The 22,364-nt window shown below is 43.9% G+C and overlaps 1 protein-coding gene across 3 annotated transcripts in view; it reads left to right on the top strand.

Annotated features, from left to right (window-relative positions):
- Window positions 1–21,457, top strand: part of hectd1 (HECT domain containing 1) — a 32,748-nt gene extending 11,291 nt beyond the window's left edge. Inside the window, exons 13-42 of one of the 3 annotated variants that reach the window (XM_030778953.1) lie at window positions 301–523; window positions 863–1,126; window positions 1,270–1,346; window positions 1,572–1,706; window positions 2,179–2,325; window positions 2,685–2,779; window positions 2,890–2,995; window positions 3,126–3,260; window positions 3,570–3,709; window positions 4,035–4,358; window positions 4,679–4,845; window positions 6,222–6,398; window positions 8,348–9,055; window positions 11,280–11,501; window positions 12,303–12,436; window positions 12,938–13,094; window positions 13,441–13,663; window positions 13,789–13,843; window positions 14,241–14,423; window positions 15,027–15,240; window positions 15,339–15,421; window positions 15,825–15,952; window positions 16,215–16,416; window positions 16,721–16,858; window positions 17,283–17,890; window positions 18,283–18,361; window positions 18,621–18,714; window positions 20,030–20,180; window positions 20,507–20,651; window positions 21,320–21,457. In XM_030778953.1, the coding sequence (XP_030634813.1) occupies window positions 301–523; window positions 863–1,126; window positions 1,270–1,346; window positions 1,572–1,706; window positions 2,179–2,325; window positions 2,685–2,779; window positions 2,890–2,995; window positions 3,126–3,260; window positions 3,570–3,709; window positions 4,035–4,358; window positions 4,679–4,845; window positions 6,222–6,398; window positions 8,348–9,055; window positions 11,280–11,501; window positions 12,303–12,436; window positions 12,938–13,094; window positions 13,441–13,663; window positions 13,789–13,843; window positions 14,241–14,423; window positions 15,027–15,240; window positions 15,339–15,421; window positions 15,825–15,952; window positions 16,215–16,416; window positions 16,721–16,858; window positions 17,283–17,890; window positions 18,283–18,361; window positions 18,621–18,714; window positions 20,030–20,180; window positions 20,507–20,651; window positions 21,320–21,457 (5,652 nt within the window). Of the gene's footprint in view, window positions 1–300; window positions 524–862; window positions 1,127–1,269; window positions 1,347–1,571; window positions 1,707–2,178; window positions 2,326–2,684; window positions 2,780–2,889; window positions 2,996–3,125; window positions 3,261–3,569; window positions 3,710–4,034; window positions 4,359–4,678; window positions 4,846–6,221; window positions 6,399–8,206; window positions 9,056–11,279; window positions 11,502–12,302; window positions 12,437–12,937; window positions 13,095–13,440; window positions 13,664–13,788; window positions 13,844–14,240; window positions 14,424–15,026; window positions 15,241–15,338; window positions 15,422–15,824; window positions 15,953–16,214; window positions 16,417–16,720; window positions 16,859–17,282; window positions 17,891–18,282; window positions 18,362–18,620; window positions 18,715–20,029; window positions 20,181–20,506; window positions 20,652–21,319 lie in introns of all 3 variants that reach the window. The other 2 variants (XM_030778946.1, XM_030778961.1) reach the window with 2 other exon arrangements.
- The last annotated feature ends 907 nt before the right edge of the window (window positions 21,458–22,364 follow it).

The raw sequence follows: 22,364 nt of genomic DNA, 5'->3' as shown, positions 1-22,364 counted from the left end.
GTGTTCGAGATGTGTGACCGTGTGACTCGTGGTTGATTGAACATTGTTGCATACTGACATAGAAGATCAGATGAGATTCCATCACGGCCACTGAAAATGCTCATTAGACTTGTCATAGTTTGTTTTGGCTTGTTATGATGGGTGTGTAATCCTGAGTGAACGTCACGTGTTCTCTCTGACTAAGCATGATGCAACTGCTAATGACATGAGGAGCTCAATTAGGGTGGGAGGGGACAAAAACAAGGAGTTATATTGTTGACTGAAGTGATATTTTGTTGCTTTTTTTTTTTTTTTGTTTAGGAGGATGAACCCCAAGAAGATGCCAAAGAGATCCAGCAGGGGAAGCCCTACCATTGGCGTGACTGGTCCATCATCCGCGGCAGGGACTGCCTGTACATCTGGAGTGACGCGGCTGCGCTGGAACTCTCCAACGGCAGCAACGGCTGGTTCCGTTTCATCCTTGATGGCAAACTGGCCACCATGTACTCCAGCGGCAGCCCAGAGGGGGGCTCAGACAGCTCAGGTAGCCACTCCGTGTTTGCTCGCTCACGGAAACGTCCGGTTACTGGCCAACCCGCTCTGTGAAACTAGATCAGTGTGGTCCTCTCCATATCCTCATACAAATGTTTCCTGTCAGTGTTTAGGTCAATACTGCAAATTCATTGTCGGGGTCTGTAAGTGTTCTGGAAAACCCGAAATTTATTCTGTCAAGTTTAGTTTGATTACTGAAGTTAAACCAGTTCATAGGGTACTCACATTGTCTTTTTTTTTTTTTTTGTCACTGTTACAGATCTTCCTTCTGTATCAGTATGTGGAGAGAGTAACACTCTTTAATGTGTTTTTTTTTAACGTCTTGTTACAGAGAGCAGGAGTGAATTTCTGGAGAAGCTTCAGCGAGCTCGCAGTCAGGTCAAACCAGTTACGGCCAGTCAGCCCATCCTGTCGGCCGTGGGCCCCACGAAACTCACTGTGGGGAACTGGTCTCTCACTTGCCTGAGAGAGGGGGAGATCGCCATCCACAACTCAGACGGCCAGCAAGCCACCATACTCAAAGAGGATCTGCCAGGCTTTGTGTTTGAGTCCAACCGTGGCACCAAGCACTCTTTCACAGCGGAGACCTCTCTCGGTGAGTTTACGGGTAAACGAACAGGTGGAGCACCATGTAGTGCACAGTTTTACAAGTCTGTGTTGGTTTACTCTGTTCTTTGTCTCTTTCGTTTGTGTGGAATTCATTCATTTATTCATTCATTCATTCATTTCTTTTTACAGGGTCCGAGTTTGTGACTGGCTGGACAGGGAAGAGAGGAAGGAAGTTGAAATCCAAATTAGAAAAGACAAAACAAAAGGTGGATGTCATTTTATTTAATACTGCATTAAAACGGTTTAACAGAGAGACTGTGTGTGAGAGGGAAGGAATGGATTACATTAAAAAGCAAATGTTTCACACATTCTGAAACTGCAATCTGTTTCTCTCTGTCTGTCTATCTGTCTGCCTGCCTGTGTCTCTATATGTCTGCCTGTCTCTGTGTCTCTGTCTGTCTGTCCGCGTGTGTGTGTGTGTGTGTGTACAGGTGAAGACCATGGCCAGGGAGTTGTATGATGACCATTTTAAAGCAGTGGAGAGCATGCCCAGGGGAGTGGTCGTCACTCTGAGGAATATTGCTACACAGTTGGAGTCGGCCTGGGAGCTGCATACCAACAGACAGGTATAGACCATACTCTACTCTCTGCCTTTTCTCTTTCTTTAACTCTAAACATATGTTTTCCCCTTTTTTGGTGCATTTGTTCTATGTTCTGTCTCTAACTAAAGTGTAAAGTGATTTGTTAGTCAGACTTGAGTGTAGAGTTTACAGTGGCATTTAGGAACTTGTGGCTTGTACTAGTTTCCTCTTTTTTTTTTTTTTTCCTACCAACTCTAAATATGATCACATGAGTGGAGAGTAGATCAGTAGTACACGAGATCACAGGGAACAGACGTCTGTTTTGTCAGAAATACAGCTGTAACAGTTTAAGGTCCGCTTACTGGAGCAGAAACATTTTAGTTCATGAATGATGCTTTAAAAAATGCAAAAAAGTACAAAATTTTGCAGAATCTGTTTTTTATTGTGTTTTACTGTGTTAAGCGGCTGTTGCTAAAAGTCTGAAAGGTGCTATTAAAACCGTGTGTGTGTGTGTCAGTGTATCGAGGGAGAGAACACGTGGCGAGACCTGATGAAAACAGCTCTGGAGAATCTGATTGTGGTTCTTAAGGATGAAAACACCATCTCCCCCTACGAGATGTGTAGCAGTGGCCTCGTCCAAGCACTTTTTACTGTCCTTAACAATGTAAGACACAAACAAGCACTCTTTACTGTCCTTAACAATGTAAGACACCAAGCAAGCACACCTTACTGTCCTTAACAATGTAAGACACAAACAAGCACACTGTACTGTCCTTAACAATGTAAGACACAAACAAGCACTCTTTACTGTCCTTAACAATGTAAGACACCAAGCAAGCACACCTTACTGTCCTTAACAATGTAAGACACAAACAAGCACACTGTACTGTCCTTAACAATGTAAGACACAAACAAGCACACTGTACTACACAAAATACCTTTTCTTTCCTAAGTCCTGATCCTGATAACATTTCGCTTACTTTTTTTTTTTTCTCTCTCTCTCTCTTTTTTGGGGTCTTCCAGAGTGTGGAACTTGACATGAAACATGATTGTAAGCCATTGATGGAAAGAATAAATGTGTTCAAAGCTGCTTTCAGTGAAAATGAAGATGATGAAAGGTAAAAACTCAGAAGAACATAAACATCATCCCCGTTTGTGTAAAGTCATGTTTTGGTTTTTTTTTTTGCCCCCACGTTTTGATTCATCTCTTGTCCCCCCCCCCCCCCAGCCGACCCGCAGTTGCCTTAATCCGTAAGCTGATAGCAGTATTGGAGTCCATTGAACGGCTACCTCTACATCTGTATGACACGCCTGGCTCGTCATACAATTTACAGGTACATTTCCCATCTTTATATTTACTCACAATGTTTACTTCAATCTTGGCAGCAATGCAATGTAGTAATGTAGGGTACGGGTGACATGACGGCGCTTGTGTGTGTGTGTGTGTGTCTGTGTGTGTGTCAGATTCTGACAAGGAGGCTGAGGTTCCGATTGGAGCGTGCTCCGGGAGAGACAGCTTTGATTGACAGGACGGGCAGGATGCTGAAGATGGAACCTCTGGCCACTGTCGAATCACTAGAGCAGTACCTGCTGAAAATGGTAAAAAAAAAAGAAAAATGTCTTTCCTCTTTCTCTCTCTCTCTCTCTCCCCTTTGTAATTTTCTTTCATTCATTCACTCCCTCATTCATTCCTCTCCCCATTCCTTAATCTAATTCAGTTCAGATATCCTCATCAGTCACAAAGCTGGATAATTTATGAAGGAGTGTAAAGTTAAATCCTAGATAGAGGAGTGGTTTTCAGTGATGGGGGGGCGGGGCGGGGTGGGGCGGGGGCTCCGTTGAGACTTTAGTCCTGAGGATCTCTGCATCAGCAGTGCTTGGTTAGTTAACCGGTCTGGTCTCTCCCAGGTGGCGAAGCAGTGGTACGACTTTGACAGATCCTCCTTCATCTTTGTGAGGAAGCTGAGAGAGGGCCAGACATTCACGTTCAGACACCAGCACGACTTCGACGAGAACGGCATCATCTACTGGATTGGCACCAATGCAAAGTGAGTTTGCAAACTGGACCAAAATCTGTTGAATAAGCATCTGATTAAGTATTTATCGCTTGCTTTTTTTTTTGCTCTTAGCTACTGAAAACAAAACCTCCTGGATTAGTGTGTTTATTTTATCAGTGTGTGAAACATTCTCGCAAATTGCAGTTCGTTTGCTGAGACAGTTTGTTCGTTGGCAAGGGTTTCAGGTTAGGCTGAAATGCTAGACTGTTAGTTGACACAAATTTGAAGATTATTTGTGAATCCAGATGTATGTTCCATATACCCTGGGTTACGTATCTGGTGTTAAATTGACTGAATGACTTTTGTCTCGTTGCAGGACTGCGTATGAATGGGTGAACCCGGCAGCTTACGGTCTGGTGGTGGTGACGTCGTCTGAGGGGCGTAACCTGCCGTACGGCCGACTGGAAGACATCCTGAGCAGGGACAGCTCCGCCCTGAACTGCCACACGAACGACGACAAGAACGCCTGGTTCGCCATCGACCTGGGGCTCTGGGTCATCCCGTCCGCCTACACCCTCCGCCACGCCCGAGGATACGGCCGGTCCGCGCTCCGCAACTGGGTTTTCCAGGTGTCCAAAGACGGCCAGAACTGGACGTCGCTTTACACGCACGTGGACGACTGTAGCCTCAATGAACCAGGGTATGAAAGAGTGTTTACTGCAGACGCTTCTTATCCCTCACTTATCCTCATGGATTAAAGAAAGGATTAAAGTGAGGGAGAAACTCTCAGAGAGAGAGAAAAAGAGAGAGAAATATACTACAGTATTGTTCCATCAGTGATTTGGCTCGGTTTCAGTTGAGAGTAGAGGATAGTATAAAAATGGACATTTTCAGTGTCCCCAAGTAACATGTTATGCTATGTTTTAAATGCCCTTCATTGTGCTACATACAAATTCAAACTGTTGTAAATGAGTACAGATGCATAAATCTAACTTGTTTGTGTGCGTGTGTGTTCTGTAGGTCTACAGCCACGTGGCCCCTGGACCCGTCTAAAGACGAGAAGCAGGGCTGGAGACACATTCGCATTAAACAGATGGGGAAGAACGCCAGTGGGCAGACACACTACCTGTCTCTCTCCGGCCTGGAGATCTACGGCACGGTCAGCGGCGTGTGTGAGGACCAGCTCGGTAAGACGCACGCCTAAACTCACTAGGCAAACACGGTTATGGTCTGGTAACTGGAATGAAGAGAGATAGACATCGCACTGGGCAATTCAGATCTCCCCTCACTCATAAACACCTCACCTCACTCGTTCCATAATTACCTGGTTCTCGGATTTCCTGAGGCACGTGTATTAGTGCTGTGTTTTCCCTCCCAAAATAAAGTTTCTTTCCTCAGTGGTTTATGCACCCTCCTCTTGTGAGGCCTGTTGGTCCTGAGTGATATTTGTAGGTGTTTTATGAGACTAGAGAACACATGGGCAGGGACCTCACTCTCATGCAATGAATGGAAAATAAAGGGTGTGGAGTGGCATCGGTGCTGTATCGATGTCTGTGTGAAAGGGGTTTTGCTTTGCTTTTTTTTTTGCAGCTCTTCAGACTGTGGTTTCACGCTGTGATAGGGTTTTCTTCCTGTCTTAAAAGTAAAGTCACTACGGCAACAGCTCATGTCGGCAGCGACCTCAGAATAAAGACGTTACTGTCAAACTGCTTGGGTGTGATAGGTGATTGGCAGGTTAGGTGGTCGCCATGGCAGCAGTGGTTTTCCACAGGCACCAGGCGCTTACAGCTGTTAAAGAAATAGAATACTGACACAGATTTAACTGCCTTTGATTTTATTACAGTTTTTGTCATTGTCTTTTTTGAGACACAATGAAGGCTATTTGGGGTTAAAAGGAGGAAAAAAAAACTTAGATACAGAAGAATAGTTCTCGTATGGTTCTCAGAAATGTGTTCGAATAGTTCTTCTGAAATGCCGCCTGTTACCTTTTGTGGTTTGTAATATACAGCTGACAATAACTGGAACTGACAGTATACAGTAATATACTTTTGGAACTGACAGTATACAGTAATATACTTTTGGAACTGACAGTATACAGTAATACACTTCTGGAACTGACAGTATACAGTAATATACTTTTGGAACTGACAGTATACAGTAATATACTTTTGGAACTGACAGTATACAGTAATATACTTTTGGAACTGACAGTATACAGTAATATACTTCTGGAACTGACAGTATACAGTAATATACTTTTGGAACTGACAGTATACAGTAATATACTTTTGAAACTGACAGTATACAGTAATATACTTTTGGAACTGACAGTATGTGTCGGAATTTGTCTGTTCTGTAGCATGGTGGTATTTTTTGAAGAGTTTCCAAAAATGAATAAATAACCTCATGGTATGGATTGCATTTGCTCTTATTTTTGGCTTGGGATTCAAACAGGTAACATCCATCTAAAATTTGTGTGATGTTTAATGAAGCTATGACCTGAAAAACCTGTTTTCATTGAATCCCATCCGTCAGTTTGCCCCTGTGTTCTGTGTGTCGTCAGGTAAAGCAGTGAAGGAGGCAGAGGCCAACCTGCGCAGACAGAGGCGTCTGTTCCGCTCTCAGGTGATGAAGTACATTGTACCCGGGGCACGCGTCGTACGGGGCATCGACTGGAAATGGAGGGACCAAGATGGCAACCCCCCAGGAGAGGGCACCGTTACTGGAGAAGCACACAATGGTGAGGAACAAGTGATTAATTCTGATAGCCATGTTTTTGTGTGTGTGTGTGTGAGTGAACATGTGTTGGACTGCACAGTGCATACATAGGAAAGTCCTCCTCGTAAACGTTCAGTCCTGTCCAGCACAAGACAAGTCTGTCAGATGATATTTGAACAGTGAACTGTTTCACAGTAAAGGCATATGTACGTTTTATGTACTGCATGTTTTACATTGGTTTGTGGTGACAAAACACTGTGCCATTCTTAGAGCAGTTTCATTTTAGTTTCATCCTTACAGTTTGGCTGTGAGGCCACTGAACAAGTAACGAGTAATGAGTTAAAACAGTGTCTTAAGAACTTGGTCAAGATGGAGTCTGTAATGCTTGTCACACTGAGGATAAACAAATTGTGAACATCACGTGCGTTCGCATGTTTTGTGAAGCTTTCTAAGCCAAAAAAAAACCACCACCCTGGTGAGCAAGACTGTAGCGTCATCAGTATTGTGTCTGTGTAAATGAAGAGTGGAGACAGAGGGAGACCCAAGTTAGAGACGTCCAGCTTGACTCCTATTGTTGTATTATTTTTAACTGCATCATCTCATAACCTGAGCATTTAGCCTGAATGCTACTACTTCCTCTCGGCTTTCGGCTCGCCCTAACAAAGACTGCTTTCAAACAAACCAGCCCTTCATACTTACCCCCCCCCCCCCCCCCCCCAAAAAAAACTGAGTTCATTGCAAAGAAATGAACAGCTCAGACATTGAGCAGTTAAGACGTTGAGACCATTTTGAGTGAAGGGTCTGGGTTTTTCTCTTGTCTTTTCCTTTTTTGGAACCAGTCTTTGCTCTCTTGTGATTTCATTTACTTGGTGCTCTTGTACTCTCCTGCCGCTGGCCTGCATGCTTAACGCAGTGTGACCCTTTTTTTCCTTTCCCCAGAAATCCATTAATATTGATATGAATTCAGTATATCTCATTAATCAGTCGTTTAGTGTGACATGTTGACTAAACTTGCAAAAATGTTCTTGTTAGTTTGATGTACAATCCTTACCCCTCCTCCCTGTTCTAACAGGTAACTTTCTCATACTTGCACGAGTGGGTTTTTTTTTTTTTCTGTTTTTGTTTTTGTTTGTTTTTCTCCCTCTTCCTTTGCTGTTCAGTCCCTGGGCTGCCGTGTCTAAGTGTGTGAAATCCTCTTTAATCAGACGTCACCATCAGTCAGCTAAGTGCATGTTGATGTCACAATTTGCAAGCTCTGAATGGACTCCATTGCTAGTGTATCCTACATTCAATCAGATCAATAAGTACTCTTCAACTCCTCTTCTTTGACTGGCTTTTAGCTTGGCATTCACAAAACCTCGACTTCCTTTTTTTTTTGTCTTTCTTGTGTTTTATTATTTTTTTTCTTGGTCATTTTCTGTCATTCATGTCGACCTGTCTGCCTCGTTTCTTCACCTGGACCAGAGGATTTAGTTCTTTCCTGTTCTGAGTCACCTGCACAAACTGAAAAGGCTCATTCAGCTCTCACAATTACAGAGTTGCAATTACACTCATACAATTCACGATGAGCTGATTTGATTTTACCAACAATGATGTGAGCTTAGATCCTTAATGCAATGAACATCGGTCAGTAATTAGATTGAAAAAATCCATATGCATGTAACAGGATTGAAATCATTTAAAATTTCATATGTGCATTAAGATAGCATAGTAATCTTTTTTTGAACTTCTGGTCCAGCGTGAGATGGAGCTGCTGTCTCGACTTGCTACCGTCTGCTCTCTCTCTCTCTCTCTTGCTTCGGTCTCTCACTCATACATATCCCTTTCCAGGCTGGATTGATGTGACCTGGGATGCTGGTGGATCAAACTCGTACCGTATGGGTGCAGAAGGGAAATTTGACCTCAAGCTTGCTCCAGGGTACGACCCTGAGTCTGCGCCGTCACCCAAACCTGTCTCATCCGCTGTTTCAGGAACGCCGCAGTCCTGGAGCAGCCTGCTGAAAAATAACTGCCCGGATAAGGGCGGCTCCTCCTCGTCCGCAGGAGGCGCCGGCTCCTCCAGCCGCAAGGGCAGTAGCAGCTCTGTGTGTAGCGCGGCCAGCAGCAGCGACATCAGCGTCGCCTCCACCCGGGTGGAGCAGCGCGCCGAAGGCCTGCTCCAGCAGGGGGCGCCCGTCGTCGCCGGAGGAGCCCCAGGGGCGGAGGGCCAGGAGCCGGTGGTGGTGCTCTCCTCCACGGAGGCCGGCTCCGGCTCCAGCACGAGCACGTTGACGGCGGACGCGGGGAGCGAGGGAGCGGAGCGGAAACCCGGGCCGGACGGGGTCCCGAGACAGGCGGGTTCGGACTCGGCTGCCATCTCCATGGGACTGGTCAGCGTGAGCTCCCCGGACGTCAGCTCGGTGTCGGAGTCGTCCAGCAAGGACGCGGCGTCCCAGAGACCTCTCTGCTCGGCCGCCAGCGCCAGGCTGTCCGTCAGCTCCCTCCTGGCGGCCGGAGCGCCCATGAGCTCCAGCGCCAGCGTGCCCAACCTGTCGTCGCGCGAGGCCAGCCTCATGGAGTCGTTCGTGCGGAGGGCGCCCAACATGTCCCGCACCAACGCCACCAACAACATGAATCTGAGTCGCAGTAGCAGTGACAACAACACCAACACGCTCGGCCGTACCGTCATGAGCACCGCCAGTGAGTGTCCGCCTGTCACACTCACTCCCATCAGCAGTCTCTCTGTGTGTGTGTGTGTGTCTGTCTTACCACACACACACACGCGCACACACACAAACACACTCATTAACATGCACACAAACAGGCTCAGGAAAGGAATGTCTGTGAGAGTCCCCCAAACAAAACAAACCGAAAAAAAAAAAACCTGATTTATGTCAACAGTTACAATATGATGAGGATTCTGCTGCGTGGAGAAAAAAAAAAAAAAAGAAAGAAAAACTCAACGGAAGTGTTGATGAAAGTGTTGCAAGCACTTAGAAACAAACACTTACTTTGCTTTAATTTCTACAAATAATCAAATTGTAAACCTGCAGTTTGCATGCATTTAATATATTAACAGCTCAGCGTAATCATTCACTGTGTGTCAGATGGACAAATAAGAGAATGTAGTTTGGTCCTGTACATTTACATTAGTCAGGAAAACGTGGGAAGTTCATCTGAAGCGTTTTTCATTTTTCATCACGACAGACATTTTTACATACATTTTAATTAGGGTCTGTTTGTCAAGTTGTAGAATAATAAAGCTATTTAACTTTTGACCCATGAATATAATGTACAAAAGATGGTGCCAGTTAGTCTGGCTCAACGGATTAACATTGCAATCAAATGCTATTATTTTCAAAGACTAATCTTTTGAATGAGTAACGCACCAGTGCAACAAGTGATGATTTTTATTATAGTCAGATACACAATCAAATCAAGCTGTTTCAAAGAGCAGTTGTGACATCGCGTTAGTTGAGCCAGTCTGGGTCATGCTGATGTTTTAAGACAGTTTGAAATGTTAGTGGTGGAAGATCCAGGATGGCAGATGCCCTCAGGGCAAACTTGTTCTCATGGGTCAAATTTCGAGACACTAGAGTCAAACAGGGCAAGATAGCGAATTGTCAAACTTCAGTTGGCTGTTGCTAGTCAACACTGCGATACATCGCATATTGATAGAGTATGTACTTTGTACTATTAGCACAAAGTTACACTTGAGGTGAAAATGACCAACTGCAAGTATGGGCAGATGTTTTATGAAAACGATGTGCCAGGTAATACAACCCACTTCCCTGCTGAGAACTTTTATTGTGTGTTCACAGCAGCTGTAACAACCAGACTAAATTAGATCACCTCTCTCTGTCTGGGCCAGTGTCTCTGTCTGGGTAAGAGAGTTAGCACACATGTGACATGATGCAGATTCAGTTAAGGCTGACTCTCCATTGTGAAACAGATTTATCTTGGATTTGGTTGTCGGGCAGTAGCAGAATCTGAGCTAACTGCGGTTAATCGCAGGTTTTGTTAGCCTGCTTTCCACAACAGCACCCAGGTTTTAGAAACACCACACACAACACTGTCATATTTCGGAATCTCATGTATCGTCTTTGAATGTTCTAAATCCGTTTCCGAGGCAACGCGCTGAAGCTTTTGTGTGCTCCCACCTTTTGGTTTTGCTTTTTTTTTTCTTTTCTTTTTGCTATGGATTGGTGTTAAAGCAGCTGTAAAAACGTGCAACATGGGCTCCAACATAGATGATAACCCTCCTGTCTGTCTGTCTGTCAGCGTGCTGCAGTGAACATGACTGTCTGTCCGTTTGTCTAAGACAGTCTACAGTGGGCACTTTGTGTTCTTTTGATTGACAGGTCAATAACAGAGTAAATCAATACCGGCCTGACCTGTTGTTTATTCTGATGATTGGTGCCTGTCAGTAGTTTGGGAGGGGCCAGGGATCCTTGAAGCAGGCTCTCACTTAGCCAGATAACTGGAGCCAGAAGTCAAGATTGTCCAACAGGACTAAATGAGATTCTGCTTCATGGCATATACCTCCCCCCCTCCCCAGCTAACATAACTGGCACCTAAGCAAGGGCTTGTTTATTAATAAACAAGGTCAAATTTATTGGTAAACAAGCTGGAATACAACTGGTTTAAAACTGAAATTTGTTCAGCAGGTCTTGACGATTGGAATTCAGATACATTTCTTTGGGTGAAAATTGAGTACATTATGTGATACACATCTTAAAATTTAAATTATTGATTGTAAAGAGATGCCTCCACTGAGTGATTAACTGTAAATGCATGTGTAGTTGTTGAGCAAAGCTTTATTTATTTTTTTAACAGATTTTGTTTTTTTACTAGCTGCTTTTTTTCTGTTTGTTTCAAAAAGAAAAAAAAAAAAGACTAATCACCGTTTTGGTTTTGTTTGCAGCTTCTCCTCTGATGGGTGCACAGAGCTTCCCTAACCTCACAACCACTGGCACCACCTCAACCGTTACCATGTCAACCTCCATTGTAACCAGCAGCAATAACGTAGCCACGGCAACCACAGGGTTGTCGGTGGGCCAGTTGCTCAGTAACACACTGACGACCAGCTTGACGTCCACGTCTAGTGAGAGTGACACGGGGCAGGAGGCGGAGTTTTCTCTCTATGGTAGGACAGAGGTCTATCAGATCTGTCTATCTTTATCTCTCTTTCTCTCTCTCTCTCTCTCTCTCTATGGTAGGACAGAGGTCTATCAGATCTGTCTATCTTTATTTCTCTCTCTATTTCTCAGTCTTTTGCCCACTGTCTCTTTCTGTCTATCACACTGTCACCGTGCCTGCCCTAAAACGCATTTAACGTGCCCTGTTCCACATCTCGGCAACACCATACCTTCTCTCTCATCAGCACTGCCTCAAGTATCAACTGGATATTAGAAAGCAAACTAGCACAGACTCTCTGGAGACTGATGACATGTTGGTTTTTTCGAAAAAGTACATTATCAAAGATTAGAAGCGGTCAGAAGAATGCCTATGTGTTAAAATTGGGCATTTGCGTTCTTGAGCGTCTTAACCTCAAGTTCAGTCTTACTGTAATCCATTTTGGGGAATCGTCTAACTTTCTCTTCTCTTGAGTTCTGCGTGTCTGTACTGTTGTGTCCCTGTGTGGGTTCTCTCTTTCCTGTTACTGTACAGGCATATTTACTCCATTACTGCCTTATCACTATTTATGTAGTGTATGGAACATTATGAGCACATGTTAGTAACATGTTTACAACACGTATCATAAATTTCATATTAGATGAGAACATCGCAATAATATAAATAAATGAACATATCCACAGCACAGTACGCCCGTATGTAAATGCTGCCCGTATGTACATAATTGACATCTTGTTTCGCGTATTTCTTTGTTTATCATTCATTTCTTCTTTGCTTTTCTTTTTTTTTTTTTTTTAACTCTTTGTTCCAGATTTCCTGGACAGTTGTCGTGCGAACACGTTGCTGGCAGAGCTGGATGACGAGGAGGACTTGCCCGAGCCTGACGACGATGACGATGAGAATGAAGACGACAATCAGGAAGACCAGGAGTATGAGGAAGTTTTGGTACGGTCCAGGGTGAACCTTGGTTCCCAAGTTCATATTCACAGGGTAAAACCTGTTGCCGTTTCAGTCTGCCGTCCGTGCAAGTCTTAAAAACAAACAAACAAACAAAAAAAAAAGCCTGATGACATGTCACTGAAATCGGTGTTTTTAAAGTCCAAATGCCAGAGTCTTTCTCTCTCCTTCTCTGGAAATTTAGTACATGCATGAATGCATGCTGATGATGACACGTCTGTAACAACCCTCTGGAGAACTCAATCTCAAGTTGTTGAAATTGCTCATTGAATCAGGCCGTTATAAATTCTGTCCTCTGTGGACACCGAAGGCCCTTGGCTATGTGGAATGTTTTTTGGGTTTTTTTCGGAGAATGCAGTGTTTTGTTTTTGTCGTCGTGTTTCGCGTCGTCGCTGTCGAGCCGTACGACCTTTGACAAGAATGACTTTCTGTGTCGTGAAGTTGAGCTCAGTGACTGAACACCGTGCTGCTCTGTGTTGGTTTTTTCAGGAGGAAGAGGAGTATGAGATGAAGGGTGGCCGACGCCGGACCTGGGACGACGACTTCGTCTTAAAACGCCAGTTCTCTGCCCTGGTACCAGCATTTGACCCCAGACCGGGTCGGACCAACGTCCAACAAACCACTGACCTAGAGATTCCCCCTCCAGGTGACCAATCGCAACCTCACAGACTAACAAGAGTTCAGTTCATTCCTTCACTGCACCGGTGTGGCAGGTCTTCGAATTAGTGGTGCTAAGATCTTTTCTGGTACTTTGTCTGCCTCTGTGTGTAGTTCCCGGAGAGGTGTCGGGTCTCTGATAGTTTAGACTTTACCATGTTTTCAATCCAAGACCCCAAACATTGACACCCTAGTGGGGGACAGATAGACAGAGAGAGACCTGGATTACAGAGGTGCCAGTGCAGAGCTGATGAGTGACTTCTTTTGAATATGTATATCTGCTGTAGATGATGTTTTTGCTCATGGTCTGTGGTTCTGTGTGGTCCATTCTGCAGGTACGCCTCGCTCAGAGGTCCTGGAGGAGGTAGAGTGCGCCCCGTCGCCGCGGCTGGCTCTGGTTTTGAAAGTGGCCGGGCTCGGAACCACGCGGGAAGTAGAACTACCTCTCTCCAACTACAAGTCCACCATCTTCTACTATGTTCAGAAACTTCTTCAGCTTTCCTGTAACGGCACCATCAAATCTGACAAACTCAGGCGCATCTGGGAACCCACCTACACGTGAGTCTTGAGTCTCCTTTTTTATTTATTTATTTTCTTTTTTTGGGCTGTCACTCTGTCTCTTCTCATTTATCCAGACCTTTGAGAACCCTCGTAATAATATTTTTTTTACTTTTTCATTGTAGGATAATGTACAGGGAAATGAAGGATTCCGACAAAGAGAAAGAAAGTGGAAAGATGGTAATAATTCGTTCAATCCCACTCTCACTACAGCTCACTCTACTTCTCTCTATCTATTCTTCTCTCTCTCTCTTTCTCTTTCTCTCCACTCACTTGCTCACTCGCTCAGTCACTCACTCACTCACTCTCCCCTATCCATTAAAGACTTTGGTTGTGAATTTCTGTGGCTGTCTCCAATGTGTAAATGCTCTTCCTTCTCCTCAGTCGTCACTAACCTTTCAGCAAGGAGACTGTGCTCCCTCTAGTGGTATATAATGGTAATTACATGGGGCCCCTCCTCTTCCTCCTCCTCCTCCTCCTCCTTCTCCTCTAGCAGTAAACCCTTACTGTAATGCATGTCTAAATGCGTGAGACTTTACAATCAGGAAAGACCAACATTTGGTTCTTCCTGTTGTAGGCTTGCTGGTCTGTAGAGCATGTGGAACAGTTCCTTGGCACTGATGAGTTACCAAAGAATGACTTGATAAGCTACATACAGAAGAATGCTGACTCCTCTTTCCTACGCCTCTGGAAACTAACCGGCACTAATAAAAGTATTAGGAAAAACAGAAATTGTTCTCAGCTCATAGCTGCATACAAGGTATATGACGGCATCAGATGTGCATATATATATACATATATATATCTCAATATATTTCAGTATATCTCTATATACATACATCTTTATTTTCCCTTTTCCACCATTTTCCAATATTTTTTCTTCTTGCTTGACTGTCACTTGTGTAGCCACCTGTGAGAAAGTTGTTGCTGTGCTCTTAAATGGCTCATGGGTGTTGGATGTTTATCATGAAACTACTAAGACATCAACGTGAATACGTTCTTATTTTTTTGTTTGTTTTGTTTTTTGTTTTGTTTGTTTGTTTGTTTTAATTTTGTAAAATTGGTTTGTTGGTTTGTTTTGTTTTTTGGTTCATTACTTTTGTCATACAAGCATATGTTGTATTACAACAAAGTCCTATGATTCAATGCGTATCAACTGGTCTCTGGGTGTAGTCAGTACTGTCAGAGCATGGGTGTATGAGAAATTGTGTGTGTGTGTGTGTGTGTGTGTGAGGAAGTGATGAGAGTGTGTGTGTGAGAGAGAGAGAGTGTGTGTGTGTGTGTGGTTTGTGTAATTATTCATGTGTATGCATGTTTGTAAAAAAACGCAGAGTCGTTTAACAGGTGGCATGTATGCTTGCAGGATTTCTGCGAACGCGGCTGCAGGACGTCGGGTCTGAGCCAGGGGGCGCTCACGGGCTCGCAGAGCTGCGATATCCTGACGGTGGCCCGGGAGCAGGCACAGGCCAAGGCCGGCTCCAGCCAGAGCGCATGCAGTGTGGAGGACGTGCTGCAGCTCCTGCGAATTCTCTTCATCATCGGGGGAGAGCCCACCTCCAGCCGCACGCTGCAGGAAGGTAAGCCACAGACTGCCCCTTAATTCAGCTTTTTTCCCCTCCCCTCCCCCCCCCCGGTGGATTTGGGGGGTTTATTGAAATTTTGATTTGTGTCCTAGACGTGGATGATCTTCAGTTCAATGCACCTCCTGAGGAATTCACCAGCAAAAAAATCACAACTAAAATTCTGCAGCAGATTGAGGTAACCATCTGTTTAATAAATGTTTTGAAATGAAGGGCACGTTCGTTTTAGAAACTGCTCTGGACATCTGTTCAACACTGGGAATCAATAATTGTTCACGTTCAAAAAAAAAAAAACAAAACAAAAAAACACTTGAATAAAACAATATCTTGAGTCCTTAAAAATGCATTTGACGCATATATCTAAAAAGTCATTTTTGACAAGGCTTTCTCAGTGGAGTTCTGCTGCTTGTCTTTTAAATAATGTTCTCTGTCTGGTCTCTGAGGGAAATCGAGTGTAAAAGTCCCTCTCTGCCTTTCAGCCTTTTGTAAAGTTTTGCATTGCATGAAAAATTTTTTAACATGAAGAGAAAATCATGAATGCCGACAACAATAAGCGTGACGTTTGTGCGTTCGGCCCTTAGGAACCTCTTGCGCTGGCCAGTGGGGCCCTGCCTGACTGGTGTGAGCAGTTGACCAGCAAGTGTCCTTTCCTAATCCCCTTTGAGACACGGCAGCTTTACTTCACCTGCACCGCGTTCGGAGCCTCCAGGTGTGTGTTCGGCACGGGGTCCGCACTGAGATCCTGTTTGAATATCGAATGCTCCCAAACGAGGAATTCTGCAGCATTAACCAACAGGGGGGAAAAAAAATAAAAATAGACAAAAAAAAATATACGTTGACAGAATTTTATTTTAGAATAACATTATGTATTTGTATAGTTGACCACTTTTGGTGGAGTAACCCTCAAATGCTCGTTCTAAGAGATGAGCAGATCGTTTAAGACACACCCCCCTGTTTGTGTCGGTTTCAAGGGCGATAGTGTGGCTGCAGAATCGGAGGGAGGCGACTATGGAGCGTTCGCGGCCCTCCACCACCGTGCGGAGGGATGACCCCGGGGAGTTCAGAGTGGGCCGTCTAAAACATGAGCGCGTGAAGGTTCCGCGTGGGGAGAACATGATGGAGTGGGCGGAGAGTGTGATGCAGATCCACGCAGACAGGAAGTCTGTCCTGGAGGTACGGAGAGCAAGCGGTCCCATAAAAACGTCCTCTCAAGATCTTTTCATTTTTTTTTCCTCAAGAATATACTGTACATGTAAAACCACACCACCGTACTTATTTACCTGGTTGTCCATTCAGTTAAATGCCGTGATCTCCTTTCTACAGCACTGCAGGACGGGAGTGATCTTTATTATAACAGATAGTCGTTTTACCTGTATCTTCTCTTTTGGCCGGGTACCTCTCCTGCTGAATAATCTGCATGGATGATGATGATGATGATGATGATGATGATGGTGGTGGTGGGTGTGTCTGTGTTCAGGTGGAGTTCCAGGGAGAGGAAGGTACAGGTCTGGGGCCGACACTGGAATTTTACGCACTGGTGGCAGCTGAGTTCCAGAGAACCTCTCTGGGCATCTGGCTATGTGACGACGACTTCCCTGACGACGAGTCACGCCAGGCGAGTACTGAATTCAAAAGATCAAACAGTGTCTGCACTCTGTGTTTAAGTGTTTTTATGTGTTCATTGAACACTTCGCGAACAGTGTTTGCAACCGCTGTTTCAAGTGTTCTTAAAATGATTTTATGAAGTGTTTACTCAATCATATTCCAGAAGCAATCGTGATTTACAGGACCATTAATAAACACTGGAGTTTGCATTGTTGCAAACACTTATTTGGTTCTGTAGAAGTTAATAAATGAACAATTCATATGTTTTCATTAAAGCTTACCAAATCCCTGGAATAGTTCAGTTGATTTCTTTTTCTCAAAGTTCTGCAAACTTAAGTTTCTAATAACTAAACATGACGCTCAATGAAAGCTCATGTCACACATGTCTGACAACCTGTAACTGGTTGATTTATTTTGACTCTGTTTTTGATCAGGTGGATCTGGGTGGAGGTCTGAAGCCACCGGGCTACTACGTTCAGCGGTCTTGTGGCCTGTTTCCCGCCCCCTTCCCTCAGGACAGTGATGAGCTGGAGCGAATCACCAAGCTCTTCCTTTTCTTGGGCGTGTTTTTGGCCAAATGCATCCAGGACAACAGGCTGGTGGACCTGCCAATCTCGCAGCCCTTTTTCAAGCTACTCTGCATGGGGGACATCAAGAGCAACATGAGCAAACTCCTGTATCAGTCCCGCGGCGAATCGGAACGGCACTTTTCCGAGATCCAGTCCGAAGCCTCCACGGAGGAGGGCCAGGACACCTACTCGGTCGGCAGCTTTGATGAGGACTCCAAGTCAGAATTCATTTTGGACCCGCCTAAGCCCAAACCACCAGCCTGGTACCACGGCATCTTGACGTGGGAGGACTTTGAACTGGTGAACCCACATCGGGCCCAGTTCCTGAAAGAACTGAGGGAGCTGGCGGTGAAACGTCGGCAAATCCTGGGCAATAAGAGTCTCTCGGAGGATGAGAAGAACACGAGGCTTCAGGACCTTATGCTAAAGAACCCAATGGGTTCTGGTCCACCGCTCAGTGTGGAAGACCTGGGGTAAGAGCCAGGGCACTGCTGGAGCTCTACTGCTGGAACAATGGTCCAGCTAATGGCATGAAACGACATAATCTAGTTTTCTGTTTCTTCCCGTTGAGTTGCTTCTGGACTATGTGTTTTAATTTAAATGTTGTTGGGCTGTACAGTCATTTCTGCAGAAAACTCTCCTTATCAGCATCATCTTGATAGCCCAATAAAACCCAGTCTAACAGCGTAGTCTGACATAGTTTGTATCCATAACTCTTTTACTGCTTAGCTTTTAGATAAGCATCTCATAAAGTTGTTCTCTCTGTATGTGTGTCATGTCTAGTTTTGACAACCAGTCGTGGGGCAGGACATGCCTAGTGTGACCTGATTTCTCATGTCAATTATGTATTGTCTCCGTTCACCAGATTGAATTTCCAGTTCTGTCCCTCTTCCAAAGTACATGGGTTTTCAGCAGTGGATCTCAAGCCCAATGGAGAAGATGAGGTAAATCTAATGTTACCATAGTAACATTTGTGTTCACAAAGTTTGCATAAGTGAACTGACAGTGGTAGGGTAGAGTCAAACTGAGACAGGACAACCAGTGCCAGAAAAAAAAACAAAAACAAAAAAAGTGCTTTTGGGCAGTCCAGCAATAAAATGTGTCAGATTTAGCCCTTTGGTTGCCCTGTGGACTCTGGAAAATTAAATTGATTGTTTATGTCGGGGTTTGAATGTAATCTTTTTGGTTTGTCTCTTTCCCCAGTTGGTGACTATGGAGAATGCAGAGGAATATGTGGAGCTCATGTTTGATTTCTGCATGCACACCGGTATCCAGAAACAGATGGAGGCTTTCAGAGGTATCGTAACTATCTCAGAGTTTACCATGCTCACACATGGCAATGAAACACATCCCCAGTGCCACTCATAGCCACCTAACAAAATTACCTCCTTAAGTCTATTGGATGTCAATAGGTGACGAGGAGTATTTATAAACCATTAACTAGCATCGGGCTTTGATAGAAATCCATTTTCCTGTATTTAGTGGGTGAATACTGTTTGTTGTTGACTGCTTGTTTGTTGACTTCAGAATAGCTAATAAATTATGCAGCTTTGCATCTGTTTAGAATAGACTGAGGAGTGTAACAGTTCAGCCTGTGTTTGCAGCCTGATGTGTACCGCGGCCTCTGGGCCACAGCTGGGTTTGTATGACAGTGACAGAGCCGTTTAGAAAAAACGAGAATAAAAGAAAACTAATCTTCAGTGCCTTTTATTTAAAGATTCTTCTCTTAAAAAAGGCGAGTGTAAGCCAACTAAACATGAGCAGCAGTTATTTTAAGGCTCTTCTCCGTAACGTTGAGCGGAGGAAATCAAAGGCATCAGTACCTTCTGAGGTTCTTCATCAAGAAAAGGACTACAAGATTCCTGCTCTTGTAAACGACTGCAGAACTGAAGCACTACCACACTGGTCATTTGTATAATGCAGAAACGTTCTGGTCTCAGGACTCAGGCTGATTCATGCCATTTCAGCAGAAGAAGAAACACCTGGTGACTGCAGTAGTATGATCGACTGCTCTGACCTTGATCAGATCAATACACAGCTACTTCCACATGAGGGAAAAAAAACAATTTTACACTTAGAGAAGCCTAGCGATTAGTTTCTACGTTATTTGCTGATGTGGATTCATATGTTCCAATATGATTTATGTGATTTATGATCTGAGTAATGATACCATGTGTTATTGAAAGTTTATACTTGGGTCAACATTGTCATTAACGTTGTCATAACTACCTGCTCAGTTAAACCATACGCGCATCTCATGATAAGCGTTGGCCATGTGTTTTCTCATGATGAGAAATGAAAAACTTCTTATCATAATTATTGTTAATTAAAACAACAAACAGTGTAGAATATTCTCCTGTACTAGGCTAGTGCATTCCCTGTGATTTGACATCACGTTGTACCGTGAGGACTACAGTCTTCGGTTTTGAGGACACAGCTGTCACAGCCTTAATCACCACGCTGTGTGGCTGTTGTCTTGCATGTCCTGAAAAGTTTTGTTTTCTCCAGCCAAAGACATACTGATAATATAAATAGTGTGGTTACTGTTATACACAGTACAGTGTAGGGTCAGTGTTTTGATGATTGTTGTGATGTTTGTCCTGCTGATGCAGAGGGCTTTAATAAGGTGTTCCCAATGGAGAAGCTCAGCTCCTTCAGTCATAAAGAGGTCCAGATGATCCTGTGTGGGAACCAGTCGCCTTCCTGGACGGCCGAGGACATCATTAACTACACAGAGCCCAAACTGGGATACACCAGGGACAGGTATTTTCAGTCTGTCACGCTGTTTACATGGTACCGTTCAGATATTCTAGTCTAGAGCTTCAGTGAGTTCTGCAAAAGCCTACATTTTAAATAGAATTATAATATACATAATCCGTACCTGTTATTACATACAGATCCTTAGCTTTGTATCACAGTGCTCTTATTTCTTCATGGACAGTGAAGAAATTTCCCCTCTGTTGTTTTACCTGCCCTTTTTTGAGAATGGACTTGTAATTTGTAAATGAACCTGCTTGTAGTTCTGCTTAAACAAGAAATTAGGCAACCGTGGGGTTTTTTTTCCCCCTCATTCTGTGTATTTTCCACAGTCCTGGATTCCTGCGCTTTGTGAGGGTGCTGTGTGGAATGTCGTCGGATGAGAGAAAAGCCTTCCTCCAGTTCACTACCGGATGCTCAACACTTCCCCCTGGTGGCCTAGCCAACCTTCACCCTCGACTCACGATAGTCCGCAAGGTAAAGCCAGTTCCACACCCGGAGCTCAACAGTTTCCCCCGTTTGGATCAACTAAGATTTCTTAAAACCAGCACATCTCTTTGAGAGATAATGCTCTATGCTACAGGCAGTAACCATTACAAGGGGCCATGCTTGATGACACAGGGGGCCTTTTTGACAACTGGCTGCATGTAATCGCACAGTCTATTTTCATGATGTGTTTTTATAACAGTGATTTTTGTCAATTACATTTTCAAAACAAGCAATTTACAATTTGCAGTTCTACGCATGTGTGACTTCTCTGTGACAGCAAATCGGTTCACAGGTCTCTTAAAAAACCCTGAAGTAGATGTTTCTATTTTCTGTTTGTTCTCTTTTGATATTTCATCAGTCATTAATTTGGACATTCACTGTACACTAAAACACAACTCTTCATGACCCTGTAAATCAGTGTACATTTAAGTGCTGTGGGTCAATACAGAAAGTAAGACTTTTAAAAAATCAAGTCAATACCCAAATGATAGATTGATTGATTATAAAACAAAACAAAGCAAAACCCACACGCATCAGAGGTATGAACAAACAAACTATGGCCCTTCTATGTGGAAAAAGGTTGAACTCCCCCTTTAAACAATGAGCAGAGTGTATACCAGACGGACTAAGAGGTATATTTAAACCATGTTTTATAGGTGGATGCCACAGACTCCAGCTACCCCTCCGTTAACACATGTGTGCACTACCTGAAGCTGCCAGAGTATTCGTCTGAGGAGATCATGCGAGCGCGCCTTCTTGCTGCTACCATGGAGAAGGGCTTCCACCTGAACTGAGCATGCTCTCCATGTCCACCACCCAGATGCCCCACCCATCCATGGTCAAGCCTGTTGTGTTTTTGTTGCAGAAAAAAGAAAAACAAACAAACAAAAAAAACAAACAAACAAAACAAAACAAAAAACGCTGTGTGCTCTGATGAAATCCCCCCCCACCCCCCAAACAAAGAAGAGATATATATAAGGAAGCGTCCCATGTCAGCTCCACTACCTATTGACAGGTTGAAGGGGTCTCCTTAGCTCCCCCCTGCTGCTCCCCACCAGGCCTGTCCCAGAGCACTCCTCTGCTGTAAGGGCTAGAGTGACTGGAAGTCAGGACTGTGTCCTCATATTCTCTGCAGTGTTTACTCTCATACCTGGGCTCTGAGCATCAGTGTAAAGTTCAACATAGGCTTTTTTTTCTTTCTTTCTTTCCTTCTTTTCTTTCGTGTTTTGTGTTTTTTGTTTTGTTTTTGTTTTGTTTTTTTTTCCTTTGCAGACGACATCTCCAACACCAAACCCTCTGATTCCCTGCTTCTATAGAGCTGTAACTAGAGAGAGTATTTGGGCATTTCCTTAACTGGTTTTAAGTTTTACTAGTGCCTGCATCATTTGAAATATTAGGATTTTCTTTTCTCTTTTTTTTTCTCCCTTCTTTCATTTTACTTCATCTTACTGCATACAATCATGCATTCTGCTTATTTCTCTCCTTTTTGCGTTTTCGTTATTGTGTGAGAGTGTGTGTGTGTGTTTTCTTTGTTTTTGTTTTTTTTTTCGATTGTTCATTGCCCTGCTAAAAGGATCAAAGTCCCTGAGTGAATTTGTGTAATTTTACAATAAAGCTATAGAGACAAAAACACTGGTTCTGTGTGCAAGGCACATTAAAAAAAAAATAGAAAAAAAAAGGAAAAAAAAAAAAACGAAGGAA

The sequence above is a fragment of the Chanos chanos genome, chromosome 1, assembly GCF_902362185.1.
Source record: "Chanos chanos chromosome 1, fChaCha1.1, whole genome shotgun sequence".
NCBI lineage: Eukaryota > Metazoa > Chordata > Actinopteri > Gonorynchiformes > Chanidae > Chanos > Chanos chanos.
This window is presented reverse-complemented; position numbering and strand designations above follow the sequence as displayed.